This window comes from Alnus glutinosa, chromosome 1 (assembly GCF_958979055.1).
Source record: "Alnus glutinosa chromosome 1, dhAlnGlut1.1, whole genome shotgun sequence".
Taxonomy (NCBI): domain Eukaryota; kingdom Viridiplantae; phylum Streptophyta; class Magnoliopsida; order Fagales; family Betulaceae; genus Alnus; species Alnus glutinosa.
This window is the reverse complement of record NC_084886.1, coordinates 53276254-53292709: the sequence shown is the minus strand read 5'-3', so window position 1 is coordinate 53292709 and position 16456 is coordinate 53276254. Positions and strand designations below refer to the sequence as shown.

General features: G+C 36.8%; 2 protein-coding genes and 1 long non-coding RNA gene across 3 annotated transcripts; all 3 read right to left on the bottom strand.

Moving 5' to 3' along the window:
- Nucleotides 1-2835: 2835 nt before the first annotated feature.
- Nucleotides 2836-5174, bottom strand: LOC133858331 (uncharacterized). Its single transcript, XM_062293795.1, has one exon. The coding sequence runs from the start codon at nt 4835-4837 to the stop codon at nt 3182-3184; it is 1656 nt and encodes a 551-aa protein (XP_062149779.1). The 5' UTR covers nt 4838-5174; the 3' UTR covers nt 2836-3181.
- A 296-nt stretch (nt 5175-5470) lies between these two features.
- Nucleotides 5471-8009, bottom strand: LOC133858332 (large ribosomal subunit protein eL36x-like). Its single transcript, XM_062293796.1, has 4 exons — nt 7855-8009; nt 6688-6792; nt 6007-6206; nt 5471-5765 (listed from the first exon to the last, which is right to left on the bottom strand). The coding sequence occupies exons 2-4, from the start codon at nt 6787-6789 to the stop codon at nt 5735-5737; spliced, it is 333 nt and encodes a 110-aa protein (XP_062149780.1). The 5' UTR covers nt 6790-6792; nt 7855-8009; the 3' UTR covers nt 5471-5734.
- Nucleotides 8010-12055: 4046 nt separating this feature from the next.
- LOC133858330 (uncharacterized) lies at nt 12056-14504 on the bottom strand. The gene is made up of 4 exons (XR_009898505.1): nt 14313-14504; nt 14170-14235; nt 13533-13589; nt 12056-12352 (listed from the first exon to the last, which is right to left on the bottom strand). It is a non-coding gene; the product is annotated as an uncharacterized LOC133858330 (long non-coding RNA).
- Nucleotides 14505-16456: the final 1952 nt, after the last annotated feature.

Sequence of the window (16456 nt, the reverse complement as noted above, 5' to 3'; positions counted from 1 at the left end):
AAGAAGTATACAAACATACCCTCAGTTAAGAAGAAAAAGAGCCAGTTAAGAAATTAAGTAAAAAAAAAAAAAAACCCGACTATTATACAACGCAATTTAACTATAAAGAGCGTAAAGAGATTCAGTTTTTAACTCTAATACCCATCCAGTAAAAGCTTTGAACTTAAATCCAATATCTTGCAATGATTTCATCAACCATGTAAGTTGCACAATTCAGTCCTAAACCTCGCAGAACCGTTCATACATGACAAAAACACTCTTGACACTCTTGATGTGGTCTTTTGTTTACCAAAATATATCAATAATAAATAATCACTCGCAATAGGATGAATCCTTGTAGGATAAGGCTATAGAGAGGGTGTCGAACCTCAAGGACTGCGTAGGTATTATTATCAAGCTTATCGAGATTAAATATAACTTAATTTAAAATATGTTTGATTTTTGTTTTATGAAAAAGAAATACATAAAAGTAAAATACATAAATTAAAAGATAGTAGGAATGAGATAAAGAATAAGGGATTGATTTCACCACTCACCGCATAACAATGGTCAATAATAAATTAATAAGGAAAATTCATATTATGCATGATAAAGGGCTCGTCTCACTCGAGTAGTCAAGAAATTACCTCTAAAGAATAAGTATAATCCATCTTCGGTTGGCACGGACCGTCCACCTAACCACTAAGATGCGGTATGACCCGTCTTCCCTAGGCATGGACTAGCTATGTCTTTAATAGGATATACACACAATCAATGGAATAGTATAACCCATCTTCAGTTGGCACGGACTATCTACCTAAATTACACTAAACTAGGGTATAGTACAATCCGTCTTTCCTAGGCATGGTCTATCTAATCCTCTTGATCATATATCAATTAAAACCGTTGTATAACAATCATTAACATAATCACAGAAAATATGAAGGATTGAGTTCAATCAATATAAAAGACTTTCTAAGACAAGATAAGAAATTCATAATGATTGAATATAAACATTAAAATCAATTCTCACAGTTATACAACCATCATGCATAGAGAAAATCTCAAACTAAAATACAATTAAACCATTGTTACTTGGAAAGGGCTACATCAACACCCTATTAGGAATTTAACCGCTCATCGTGGTGCTGGGATGGCCTCCTGCCATGTTCCTCTCCTCTTCAACTTGTCAGGCCTCTGAGAAAAATTTTCTGTCTAAATCTAAGCACAAGCCCAAGCACCAAGCACCCTTCTCTTGAAGCTTAGGGGTCTATTTATAGGGAGCACACAAGTCCTAGAAGCCTTTGGAATTCCAGAAAAATAGCTCTTGAGTCTTCTTGTCCAAGTAGGAGATTGAAACTTCAATCCAAGTAGGAAAAGAATTCCAAATTCGGCCAGAATTGTGGTCTTTTATTGCGATGCGATTTTGATATAATAAACGTCCGAATTTAGGAAAATCTATTTCTGATATATTTTGTTGCATTTTGTATTAGCTTTCCAACGCTACCAATTTTATTGCAATCCAATATCTGACACAAAAGTTATGATCCAAAGACTGAGACATATGCAGAATCCAAATTTGAATCCAATCAGATTTTGACTCTTAATGGAGAAATTCCGATTTAATCATTCACTTGATTTGATTAAACTTAACTACATCATATAGGTCTTTTATTATGATTGGTTAAGCTTAAACATATCTTCCAAGTCTTCTCAAAGTGTGCTTTAAGCCCAAAATCAATGAAATTAATTGCATCTTTATTTAAAACCTGAAAACAATAAAATAACACAAAATCAAACAAATAACAATACTAAAGAATTAACATATTTAAGTTAAGGGGCTTGAATGTGCAACATTTGACACTTATCAACTCTTAAGAGCATTTTCAGCAATAATTAACTGAAAAATATAATTCTCTACTTTAGCTACTTTTTTTTATACATACTCAAATAGACTCTCTATTATCTTCTCTACTTTTTTTTAAATATTATTTTCAATTCCTTTTTATTATATTCCATTTAGAAATTATACAGTACAACCGTTGCACAGCAAGGGCTCCCTCTTGCTGACATTGAGGCTCTCCGGGTCCAAATTCCCAACTTTGTCCGCCACATGAATGAACTCACAATTTCTCGACGAAATCAAACAAGCGCTTGCCAGTCACCTTGAGAATGTTCATGGAGGTTCCTAGGCCAGTGGGGTGCACATATGGCTATGAAGTAGTGCAGCGTATATTCCGTGGCTATAGCCATGGCTGTGCATCAATTTAGAACAAAACCCACAAAGAAACTTCTATCAATGGCGGAAGTGGCAATTCGCAACGCCATTAACTTCTCTGATTGCGAGGTTCTGTTGTTTATTTGGAACTTCATAAACTTAATGTGCCTGTTTGTTTGGTTGCTGATTTGTAGTTGAGCGACCAAGGGAGAGAGAGAGAGAGAGAGGATGAAAGAGAAATAATAAAATAATGGGACATTCTGCTCAAAAAAAACAATGTTATTTACTGTAGCACTTTATGCATTTTACCTACTCTCTAGCTAATCTACTGGAGAGCAAAAACTCCTCATATTAGCTAAATATTGCTAAGTGTCCACCATACACTGTAAAAAGAATCTCGAAGATGCAGCAAAATGAAAATATAAAACTACATATATTAAAGAGTAATGTTACATACTCGACACTCATCCTACTCCCATCATCCCTTAGATCAGTTTTGATTAAAAAAAGAAAAAATTCAATAAATAACGGACAATGCCACATCAACCCAATAGAATGAAAGTATGTTAGTGTGTATGTACTATGTAATATATATATATATATAAAAGTAGTGTGTATGTAATCTTCATTCACTGAGATTCTTCAAGAACAGGTTCTAACTTAACAAATTAAAGTAATTAAATATACACGACTATCAAAATTCAAGGTACATAAATTTATAACAGAAACCAGGTCAAGAAATATCCTCAAATTCAACCATTTCCTATATATAATTAGGAGTCGTCGGTACATTTGACTTTCTACTAGATTCTTCAACATGTTGGTTAGTAATTCAGGAAACACGATGGTGTAAGACGGGTATCAAATTTGTACAATAAAATAAACACACCATCCACAAAAAAAGGGAAAGCAAGAAGCATCTAACCAGCATAGAACAGTACTTCAAAAACTCCCAGTGGGGAAGTATGGGGAAGTAAGGACTTCTCATCCATAAGTTGTATTACTTGTAGGCCAATCGAGGAACTTGTAGCCTTGAAGTGAGGGTGGCAGATAGCTCTGTGATGAAAAGGGACTGTCACTGTCAGGAGGGTAAATATATCCCTTTCCATATCCAAGTTCCTTCATTAACTTAGTTGGCGCATTCCTCAAATGAAGAGGCACTCCCTCATTCTGTCCAACTGATTCCCTCACTACATTCTGTGCAGCCTCGATAGCTCGATACACAGAGACAGACTTAGGAGCCAAAGCCAAATAAGCCACACATTGTGCAAGAATCACATTGCACTCGGGCATTCCCAAAAAGTGGCAGGCTTGGTAGCACGCAACAGCCTGGTTGAGAGCAGACGGATCGGCCAAGCCAACATCCTCACTCGCAAACCTTATTAATCTCCGAGCAATGTAGAGAGGCTGTTCACCTCCTTCTAACATTCTTGCCAACCAATAAATCGCAGCATCCGCATCACTTCCTCTCATAGACTTATGGAGGGCACTGATCAAATTATAGTGCTCCTCCCCAGCTTTGTCATAAGCAAGATGCTTGCACTGCATTGCCTCCTTAGCATCATCCAAAGTGACAACGGCTGCAAACGAACCAACCCCATCTTCCTCAGTTTCCACCTGATCCCCACCATGGGCTGTAGACTCCTTAATGGGAACCTGGGCAGCCGCTGTAACAGCGGAAATCTCCAAGGCATTCAATGCCACCCGAGCATCCCCATCGCAATTCGCAGATATAAACTCAATAGCTTCCTCATTCACATCAAGGCGCGTTCCAACACTCAGTGCCAATCCCTTGTCCAGATCGTTTAAAGCCCGCTTGAGTAGCAGGGCAACATGGTGGGGTTTCAACGGGATAAGAGTCAGAACCCGACACCGAGACAACAAAGGCGTAATCAAATGAAAAGATGGGTTTTCCGTGGTGGCACCCATGAAGACAACACTCCCATCTTCAATGACGGGTAAGAAAGAGTCCTGTTGCGACTTATTAAACCGATGAACCTCATCCACAAACAGCACGGTCCTCTTGTTCTTAGATAGTCTTAGTTTTCTAGCGCCCTCAACCGCGTCCCTGACATCCTTAACTCCACAAGTAACAGCCGACAAGGAAACGAATCTATACGAAGAAGTGGAAGTGGAATTAACAACAGCTTTGGCAATGGAGGTCTTACCGGTTCCGGGAGGGCCCCAGAAGACAATGGAAGGGAGGCGATTGCATTCGATTGCGGAGCGAAGGAGAGAGTTGCTGCCGAGAAGGTGGTCTTGGCCAACGACGTCGTATATGGTACGAGGACGCATGCGCTCGGATAAGGGCTCGTGGGGATGGGGGCTATTTAGTTTGGGCCGCTTGGATTGCTGTTGCAATTCTTGTTCTTGCTCTTGTTGTTCAGCTTCGTGGATTTGAATTTGGATTGAGGGTGTGGGAGATGAGGGATTGTTGGAGGGTTTGGATTGAAAGTGGAAGAAGCGGTCGAGTTTGGGTTGGGAGGGTTTAGGCGTAGAACAAGTGGTAGTGGTGGAGGATTTGTGGTTGAGAATCCACTCAGTGGCTTTCAAGGTGGATTTGCCACCGGTGGCGGCCAGGGCTTGCGCAGCCAATTCGTTTGGGAAGCCCATGTTTAGCAACTGCTGCATCTCCTCCATCTTTTACGCAGGCGAAGATGCCTAACACCGAACAGGGTTACTTCTTTTATACTTTTTGCGCAATCTTCCGGACCCAGCAGCCATTTTATACTTCAGTGAATAGTGGGTCTACCAACATTTCTGAGCAAAATCCAAAAGATGATGATTTCATTTACTCGAACTTTCATTTTCCCCTCGCAAAACTTATCTCTTAAACTTCCAAGTGCTCTTCAATTCCCATTTCTGCTCTTCCACATTGGTCCTCTGAGTCACTTTAATGCCGAGTTGATGTTCAGCTCGTCCAAGAGGTATCCGGATGGCTTGAGCTTGGATGGCGAGAAAACTAACGATAGTCTTGACATATGTTTCACCAATCTTATTTACTTCTCTTAATTGACAAAAGAACGGTCGAGCAACAATCAGATAGAGTCCAATGCATTTCTGGGTAGAGGTTACATTATCTTACCTATACAGTCTGCAAGTTACAACTTCCATTGCGTGCTTATCTACCTTCGCTACTTTTCCAGTTTGATCTCGGTGTCAAATGGCAATCGTGGTGCCTTTTTTTTATCTTTTCTTTTATTTATTTATTTATTTACTTTATTAAGCAATTTCCATAAGAATTAAGCAAAATGATATTTTCCACAACGATGATAAAAAAAAAAACATTGAACCACACTTGCACAAATATTAAATGTAAAACAACACTACTGAAAGATCAATATGTCCTCCAAGGCTCCAACCAAATGGTAAGCAACACTAGAATTCTGGAAAGCATAATAAATGTGCATAATGTGCTTCGCGTTCCCACACTCATTCAAAACAGAACTAAAAAACTCATAAGTCTCGGACAAAGTATTCCATAGCCTGAACGCGACTCTAACAGTAAGGCATTTAGTCGAGAATGTGGCGATGAGATCACTTCTTCTTCTCTCCAGCTCCACCAGACCTGAAGACAAGTCCCCATAAAGAAAATAAGATATAGCAATTGAAATTCCAAAAACCAAAACTCTTGGCATTTCCGTTAAGATGCTATACAAGGGTATCAAGTTACCATTGTACTTCTCAACAAAATTATAATAGGGGGTAGAACTCAGATTTGAACACAATGAAGTTTTGCTTAGGAAAAAAAAAATACACAATGAATTTTAATAACACATGTAGGAGCGAGAATTTCCAAGAATATTTACCTCATCTTGCGGAGAACATTAGACATTTCTTCACGCTTCTTCTTTGCCCTCTTGTGAGTGCCAAGCTTTCTTTTAGCAACTTTGAGCGCACGCTTGTCCTTTCCAACTTTAAGAAGCTCAGTGATCCTCTTCTCATATGGTGCAAATCCAGCAACTTCCCTGATCAAGTTCCTCACAAAGTGGACTCTTTTACTAGTTTTCTGCATGTGTAATAAACAAACACGTGGGGGAGAGAAAGTATCAACAGATTGTGCCATGAAAGAATATCAAAAAAGAAAATTTAACTCATAGTGAGAATGATTTAATTGAAACCATGTAGAATAGCACATCACAACCAAGGAAAAATATGTTCTTTAGGCACACTCCCACTAGAAGGATTTGAAGGAAGAACAATAATGGTAGAATAGTGAGAATGATTTAATTGAAACCATGTAGAATAGAACATCACTGCCGAGGAAAAATATGTTCTTTAGGCACACTCCCACTAGAAGGAAGAAGAATAATGGTAGAACAATGAGAGGCCACTTAAAACAATGTAAAAAGAGTTCTTCTAACTTTAATATGCTAAAATCAATAAGTTTTTTGTTTTAATGATTCCCAAATGTAAAACATCACTTGGTGGTATTAAAACAATGAAGACACAGACTCCATAAAAGTATGTTAGCAAATGAATCAACTTACTCCTTTGCGATCAGATGGACGTGAAGCCAATTCTTTCTTAGTGACAACATGGCCTTTACTCAAGCCCACAAAGAGGCCAGTATTTGGCTGTTTAGGAGCCATTACCTGCTTAGAAAATCACAATTCAGTTACCGTTCAACTAGATAAAAGTGAAATCAAATGAAACTCACAAGACACTGTGCAAACAGGTTTCAATCATTAATAATCCAATATTTTTTTTATATCAGCTCATTTTTGTCCAAACATTTAACCGAATTCAGAATTTTTTACACTCATTTTTATGGGTGAATAAGTCTTGCCATCATATTAATACTCTTAAACTATGACATATACCGTTCGTCTTACCATAAAACTGGACAACCAGTATGCAGATTCACAAATTTAGAGCCCATGGTACGAATAAAACCTCTTGAAAACAAAATGAAGTCCTCAAATAAATCACAGAGAAATTTTAATTAATAAGTTGGGTTTCAAAATTAGCACACGTATTCTTTACTTCAAGATAGATCTCAACAACAAAACAATCAGTAACACATTTAAAAAGAATCAGTACACCCAAAACTAAATCGCTCAGAATCTTAGATTAAAATATATATATATATATATATATATATATATATATATATATATATATATATATATATATATATATATATATATATATGAGATTGGATTTCAGAATTATCACGTAATTATTTTTCTTTAATACAAATTTAAGCAACAAACAAGCAAGCTAAAATGTTCACAATCACTTGGAATGCATAAAACCCAAACAAGCTCTCATATATGCAAATTACTGAATATACACACCTAACATAAAACCCAAACAAGCTCTCATATATGCAAATTACTGAATATACATACCTAACAATCTCAACACATAGATAAAATCATAAAAACACACACACACACGTGGGCGTGGGCGTGGGCGTGGCCGCGTGGGTGTGTGTGTGCAACCCGAAACCCTAAAAAAAAAAAAAAAAAAACTTTCAAGTTTCAGATGAAGAGTCCGAAAATGTGGGGCTTTGTCTCGTGGCGCTAAATTGTTTTATCTTTTTCAGATTTCTTAGCAGCAAAACAGATAAATTGATCGATTAAAATTTAAAACTACAGAATCATGTCTGAGAAAGCTAACTGAGAGACAGAAGGCAGAGGTTTTTTTGTTACCTTTGGGATGAGTCAAAGCTCCGAGAAACCGAGGCGAGTCTGGGAAAAAGAGGGGCTTGGCTTTTGGGTTTGTGATTGCTTGTATAGCCGACTTGGAGGAGGAGGAGGAATACGGCCATTTTGATTATTATACGGGGGGAAGGATAAAGGGTACTTCAGGCCCAGTTTGGAAATCCCCGCCCACTTCTCCTCCTCTTTGTGCATTGTACGCGTCTGAAATATACGAATTTCTTTTATTTTTTTCATTTTTTACCTCTAACAAGACCCATATTTCTTACTTCAAACGCTTTTCATTTTTTTCTTGCTCGGAGTAAAACAGAAAAGTGAAAAATTCAGTGTTAAGAATGTGCGTATATATGATGTGCTTCATAATGAACTTTTTTTATTTTTATTTTTTACCCCTGTCAAGATGCATATTTATTCACTTCAACGTTTTTCATTTTTTTCTTGCCAGGGATAAAATGGGAAAGTGGAAAATCTAATTTTTCTGAGGGCTTTACTATTTTTTTTTTCCATTTTTTACTCCTGGAAAGACGCATATTTCCTCACTTCAACGCTTTTCATTTTTTTCTTGCCAGGGGTAAAATGAAAAAGTACAAAATTCATTGTCTGAAATGTGCATATTCATGACATGCTCCAGAATGAACTTTTTTTTTCCCCCATTTTTTACCGCTGTCAAGATGCATATTTCCTCACTTCATAACTTTTCATTTTTTTCTTGTTAGGGGTAAAATGGAAAAGTGAAAAATCTATTTTTTTTAAAGCTGTACTTTTCTGACATGTGCATTGTGCACAAGGACAATGCACATTGCGCAGGGAGGGGGAAAAGTGCACAACCCCTTTGTACAACTTTGGCACAACCCACTCACAATGAGATGGGGTCCATACACGTGGGCCCCACCTCATTGTGAGTCGGGGTTGTACCAAAGTTGTGATGGAGTTGTATATTTATCATTTTTCGATTTCCCAACAGGGCCTCAGTCAATAAAGTAGTCTTAGCAAGTTGGCCTTAGATCCAACTGAGCTGCGCCCACAACATTGAGGGTTCACTCAGCCCACTTTTAGCCCATTATAATGTATTGGGCCTTCATTGCCGCTATGTCGCCACTAATACAATAATACGATAAAATTTTAAAAATTAACCCCAAATGGGCCTATAATTATTGTTTGGGGACACTTTAACCCCAAATGTTTGGTTAGGCCTAGGTATCGGGTATAACGGTGTTAGAAACACCATTACCGATTTTCAACCGAAATAGTCAGGTAATTACTCGACATTTTTCCTTGGAAGCCTAATTTTGAAATTTTCAAATAAATCGAAAAAAAGTCAGGTAATTCGATAATTAGTCGGTCGAAAATCAGTAATGGGAGGCTAGGCGAGGGCGGCTAGGAGAAGAAACGAGCCAAAAAAGATTTAGAAAAAAAAAAAAATCAAGACCCTAACAAAGTGAAAATATATACAGATAAAGATAGAGAGAAAGAGAAATAGAGAGAGAACTTGATTTTCTTGGGTGCTCTTGGGAGATATTGCTTGATTCAGTAATCGAGGCAGCGAAGGCATCACTACAAATGGGCGTGGGCGGCAGGAGGGAGTGACTCAAGCTCTAGGGTTAGGTTAGTTGAGGGAAATGGAAAATCGACGAATTGTTCCTTCAGCAGGTTTGGGGGAAAAAAAATCAAGTACTACATATAGAGTATTTAAATGACGTCGTTTTACTTGCTATCAAAACGGCGCCATTTTGATAACGAGTCAAACGACGTCGTTTAGAGATTGCCGGGTTCAATCGGTACCCAATGAAAAAACTTTTTCCACTGATTACCAACTGACTAAATTTTTGAAAAAAATTATTTATTCCATTTTTTTATTATTATTATACGGTAGGCGGTCGAAAGTAGTTCGGTGGCAATCAACAGATTTTCAGTGGGCAGTAATCAAATAATTTGCCCACCGTTATGTTTGGTCATTATTGCCAAAATTTTCTTGTACATAGAAACTGCCTAATCCATGTTCTTTATCATTGGAGTCTAAAAAAGCTTTGCTCAATTTACATAGCATTTGCATGCATCGAATTGGAACAAAGACTCCGTTTTGTTTCGACGAAAAATATTTTTTTTGTTAAACAATGTTTTCAATGAAATTATTTTTAGAAAAAATAATTTTGGTGAAAATATTTTTAGGCACTTGGTTTATACGAAAAAAATGCGACGGCGAGAGTGATGACTCAAGCAACTACTCATGTAGTGGCGCCGGAGACAACACCGGTTGCTCTGGCAAAGGCTCTATTGACAACTTCGACGGCTTCGATAATGAGCAAGAGAGAGTGTGTACAGGGAGGTCAGTTAATATGGGTCGAGAAGGAGAAGCTCAAACTAGAAAAAATAAATAAATAAATAAATAAATGATTTACGTCTTTAAAAACTATAAACCATTCTACGGGAATTAAATAAGGTTTTCTGGTTAATCGATAATATTTTGAGTTAAACCATGATTTTCGGTTAGACTAAACACCATAAAATAGAGAAAAACATTTTACCTCGAAAGAGACAAAACCATAGTTAAAAAGTCATTTCATATTGTAATAGAGATTTAGCACATTTCCTTGGCCTATTGGTACTAGCATATTCTTAATTTAAAACTATAAAACAATAATCAAGGTCTTAAGTTCATCACTCGTGGAATTTGGATTACTTTGAAAAGACCTATGTAAATTAGGGGAAACTTCACAAAATGGTAGTGAATTACCACGCGTTTTGACAGAAGGATACTAAACTTAAAAAACTGTCGAACCCAGGTATTCAATTATCTTAAACCCTCACTTTAGGGTATTTCGTCTGGTTTAGGCGTTAAAACCAGACAGAATCGCAATCACTTGACATACACGTGACTTACTTAAGACACACTACCCGTTTTGCCCATCTGCTAAATAAAAACGACGTCGTTGTCTCTTCACTTTAACAACTCAAACAGAAAAACTTCTCTCAGGTGCACACTAGCCGTGGCCGCCCTAGAAACCGAGCCCACCACCAAAAGCAGTGACGACAAGTCGCCCATCGAGGAGATCCGTCCAACGGTGTCCAGCTACAACGACCCAAGCCTCCCCATGCGAACCTTCCGGATTTGGTTCCTGGGCCTACTCTCATGCGAGCGCGCTCCTCTCTTTCTCAACACCTTCTTCCAGTACCGGGCCGAGCTGCTCTTCATCTCCATGATTTCAGTCTAGGTCGGGGACGCTCCCGTCGCCAAAGCGCCACGGGACTTGGTTCCTGGAAGGATAGATTTCAAAGATTTTGAAAAATTTATGGAGAACAACTTTTGCTGAAAAAACAGAGCATCAATTCCCATGCATGATCATAACATTGAGAGCATTTTCATGCTAAGTTCCAAATCCATGAATCTTCAAAGCTTCATTTTCTTCCTTGATCCTTCTCAGAACTTCCATTCATTTTTCCCTCACAAGCAGTCTAAGTTAGGCAAAAATACGTAGGAAATTAAACAGAGCATCATGTGGCTCCTTGGTTTCTCCACAAACAACCGAAGAAACCTATGGATAATTGGTGCAATTCTGCTGGTGATCCTTCTAACCGTGATGTTAAAGAAGTGGGTCGTCTACCTTGAGTCCCAAGTAACCAAATGTTCCAAAAGAGAAGGTGATGACAATGATGATCAGAAACGACACCGAGGAACTTCAAAGAGTAGTAGCAGTCTGTGTGGCCCTGGTGTCATAAGAACATATGCGCTTGAAGAGCTGAGAACAGTGACGAGGGACATCAAGATTCGTATAGGAGTAGGAGCCACGTCTTTCGTGTATCTTGCGGAGCTCGGCGACGAACGATTTGGTGCAGTGAAGCGGGTGATGGAGAATGACAAATCCGTGTTTAGTTGTTGGTTTGTTGGTTTGGTGTTTTTCAGAGTTTTTGCTCTCTGTTTCGATGGAACTTTGTACAATTTTCTGATTTATATAGTTTCACTTTCACTCATCGAAAAAAAAAATACCAGTCCTCCATTACGTGAGCTGTTGAGATGGCCTAGACTGTGACGATCCATTTTTTTTTTTAAAAAAACATACATAAATGGATCATCACAGTGGCACGACTACTTGTCGCTCAGCCAACATAACGTACACGTTCCATAACGTGTACCTGATATTCAGAGTTACATCTAACACAGCGGAATATAAACATCAATGTACAGCGGAACACATATCAAAAGCGGAAATACATCTAATACATGACAGTTAATTACAACAACAAGAGTCATTTACAAATCTATCTATTTAAAGCTTATAAAACATATTATATTAATTACATATTAAAATACATGCTCAACAAATACGTAAACCCCGTAGGACACGAGCCATAAATAAAATACTCAAAATACGGACTACCCAAGAGTCCATAACTTATGACTGTTGCGATGTGCTCCAATCATAGTATCCCATACGCTAGGTAGACGAGTCAATATCTATATCCGCAGAACCTGCAACCAAAGCATTAAAGTCTGCACGGTTGCGGGGGTTGCCGCATCCGTACAGATGGAATTATAAGCCCACCGCCTTAGCATAATTAATTACACTAAGACCTCAGAGGTATACTATTCACTGAGTTTTCGCAATGAACCAACTTTTATTTATTTTAGTCTTGCGAGTACTATAACAGCTACCAATTTTATAAACTTTTATTTGAAAATCCCCATAGCTGATTTAGCAAACACAGACTAATAGAAAGCATTCAAAACATACTATGTAGCTGCGAACATATTTAGAAGTTCCAGTCATCCCACCTTGGAAACAACTACATATCTTCTCACCTACTATAAAACTATTGTATTTTGTGGCTCAAATGTACAAAGAAACAGCATTGCCAGATGTGATAACTTCATGTCAAAAGACACTTACATTACCCAATCCAGTAACGTACAGTCTAGGTACATCAAGCATAAAACAATGGTGGCTCAAATGTACAAAGAAACAGCATTGCCAGATGTGATAACTTCATGTCAAAAGACACTTACATTACCCAATCCAGTAGCGTACAGTCTAGATACATCAAGCATAAAACAATGGCATCTTACTCAGTAATACAAAGAAACAGCATTGCCAGATATAGGTAACTTCATGTCAAGAGACACTTACATTACCCAATCCAGTAGCGTACAATCTAGGTATACTAAAGCTCGATGCCTTTAAATCATGCAAATAGAAATATACATATAATAAAAACAGTATTCACTGACACACTATACTATATGTATGCACATGCTTGTATACCTCGAAACTCACATTAACATTGAATCATCACTTTCTTTAACATAGGGTCGTCACCCACATTATCATAGAATCTTCATCTCCATTAACATAGAGTCGTAACTCAAGACTGTGCAATTAAGCACGCAATGCATCATGTCCCCCCTTTATAACTCACACTAAAAACTCAATCGTTTACAATGCAATCCTAGTCTACAAAAATCCCCCTCCATATCCTAGAGTCACACCATTTATTCAAACTCCATATCATATACATACTTCAACATCATCATAATTTCAAGATATTCAAAAGTACTCAAATCATCCAAAACAGTTATATTCAACATACAGTTGGTTCATATTTATAAAACAATATATATTTTGCAAATCCATAATACGTAAAAATAATAGTTTCTCAGTGAGTAGAATACTCACCTTGGCTGCGCGGATATTAAGTATTAGGTCTCCTAGACACCACCATGCAATGCATTACTGTAAAAACAATACATCGCACATTATTGACAACTTCTAATATTGGACTCACATTTAGCTCTTAAATTGCTTAAGAGCTAACCCATAGAAAACCCATAATATTTTTAGGATTCCCAAATATTTACCCATAATCCTAAACACTAACTAAACTCAATTAACACTAACCCAAAGTATTCACTAAGGGTTAAATATTAAAAACACCATTTAATTATTTACTCATAATATTAATTACTAGCCCATAATTATTTTCACTAACAATTTTATAATAATATTAACCCTAAAATTATATTTACTTATCTCTAAATTATTTCTCACTAATATTTTCTCAATATCATTAACTCTAATATTATGCTCATTAATCTTTTTACATCAATTATTAACATACTAACATAATTTAACTATCTAAATTTTAATCACTTAAAACTTCTAAATTAATTAAACCATCAAATTAGGGTTTCCAAAATTAACCCTTAATTTATAAAATACTAACTTAATCACAACAAATATTAGTCTTACTAATATAAACACTAATATATGTAAAATAGTATTAATTCATAAATTAGGGATTAAAGTAACTTACCCAAAAATTTATTCAAATAATACCCAGTGTTTGGAGAATCTTTGCAAGCCCCAAATAACACAAAACCTAAAGAAAATACCACATCAAACTCATATTTTGCTAGATTTAACCAAAAATCTTAAAATATGAATTTAGCTATTTACCTCAAAACGATCGGTAGAAACGTAGATCGAACTTCGTAGATCACGTTACCGAAGTCAGATTTGAGTTTAGACGGTCGGATCTTCGTAGATAAGAGGAAATGAGAAAAATTCCTCTTGGAACCAACAGAGACGGAGGCTACTGCCTCACAGGGTAAAAGAAAAGGTCGTTTGGCCTTTTCTCTAAAACAAGGCATTTTGGTAGGGAAGGGCCAAGTTAATGAACGTGGGGCGCAGGTCATCATTTTTTTTTTTTTTTTATTCCTTCTCTCTTCTTTTGACTTTACTTTTTATTTTTTTTTTGTTTGACCGCTTCATCTTTCTTTTCAATTTTCTCTCTTTTTTTTTTTTTTATTTCCATTTTAAATTCTTTAATTCTTTAATTCTTTTCTTTTGCATTTTATTTTTTTCATTTCTAATTTCTTTTCTATTTTCTATTTTCTTTGGACTTTAAAACTATTCATTTCTATTTTCAATGACACTAAAATAATTTTAATTAATTATTTACTTAAATTTGATAGTCTAATTATTAAATAATGTCTCGAACATTACATAGACCACTTCCTTTGGAGGATGAACATGTTCGGTTGCTGCGTGAGGTTGGATTTGAATTGGAAAGAAGCTTCGACGGCAAAGCATCCAACCTGGTGTTGGCCATGGCAAGGTTTGAACGATATGAGCTCACATTATTTTATGCACCCATATATATATATATATATATATATATATATATATATATATATATATATATATATATATATATATATATATATATATAACAATAATCAAAGCCTTGTTAAGAAACTGAAGCCTTTTAATCTCAAAATTTGCAAGTTATAGCATTGCATTATTAAACAAGCTTCTAAGTTTTCGATGGCGTCCATGAGCACTAAGAGAGCCTCCTCATCTTCTTCTTCAACACCTTGGTGGAGATACAATGTTTTCCTCAGTTTCTAAGGCGAAGACACCCGCAAGAATATTACAGAACATTTACATTCTGCTTTAAAACACAAAGGGAATTAATCAGTATGAAGTTAAGCCAGCCGGTGCTGAGTGTGGAATTATACCTGTGGCTCTGGGCTTGTGGAATTCAATGTGCATCTCTACAGAATTGTAAGCAAAGTGTCAAGAAGCTACGTATGAAATACAACATAACCCACGTTCTTCATACACATTCTTCAGCGCGTGCATGCCCAAGTGCGTGCCAAACATACACAGGTTCTATAAGGGTCATCACCACCGGCATGTGCAAGATCTGCTTTCCACATCTCCCTTCTCTTGGCTCTTCTTCGGCCTTCACCTTGCTGCAAGCCTGCAAGCCTCATGAGATCAGACATCTTCCAGGCCATTCTCCACATCAGTCTGCAAATTCTTGTAAGTGTTACAATCATAGTGTCCACCTGTATGTTTATCCCAGGGAACAAGGCACAACCAGTATAACTCATGTTTACAAGGCAAGCCACGCGTATGGGTGATGGCTTCGTTTTCGCAAGTATTCAGTGGATTTTTTCACCCTTTCTTTATCAACTTAATAACTGGGACGTTGCCGATGTTCTGTCGGAGACCGGACTTGGATGAGACAGACGGTAGAGATCGAATGACGTCGACGTGGAGATTGAAGGTGGCATGATTTATGGTTTTTTTTTTCAGGTTTTTTTTTTTTAGAGAGAGAGAGAGAGAGAGCTGATGGGCAAAACGGCTAGTATGGCTTAAGTAAGTCACGTGTATGTCATGTGATTGCGATTTCGTCTGGTTTTAACGCTTAAACCAGACGGAATACCCTAAAGTGAAGGTTTAGGATAATTGAATACTCGGGTTCGACAGTTTTTTAAGTTTAGTATCTTTCCTTCAAAACGCGTAGTAATTCAGTATCCTTTTGTGAAGTTTCCCCTTTAAATTAAGAATATTAATTTTTTTATGAATTGGTTTGTATAGAATTTTCTACAAATCAATTTATAAAAGTGACATGTGTCTTTTACATATGAGAAGTATATATTTTTTTAATAATATGTGTTTCTTATATAATTTTTTAATAGCTTTAAGGAGTACATATCGCTTTTAAAATGTGGTTTGTAGCAGTTTCCTCCGAACTTATTTGTAAAAGATTTGTACCCTTAAATTAAATTTGTCCCAAGTATTAGAGAATT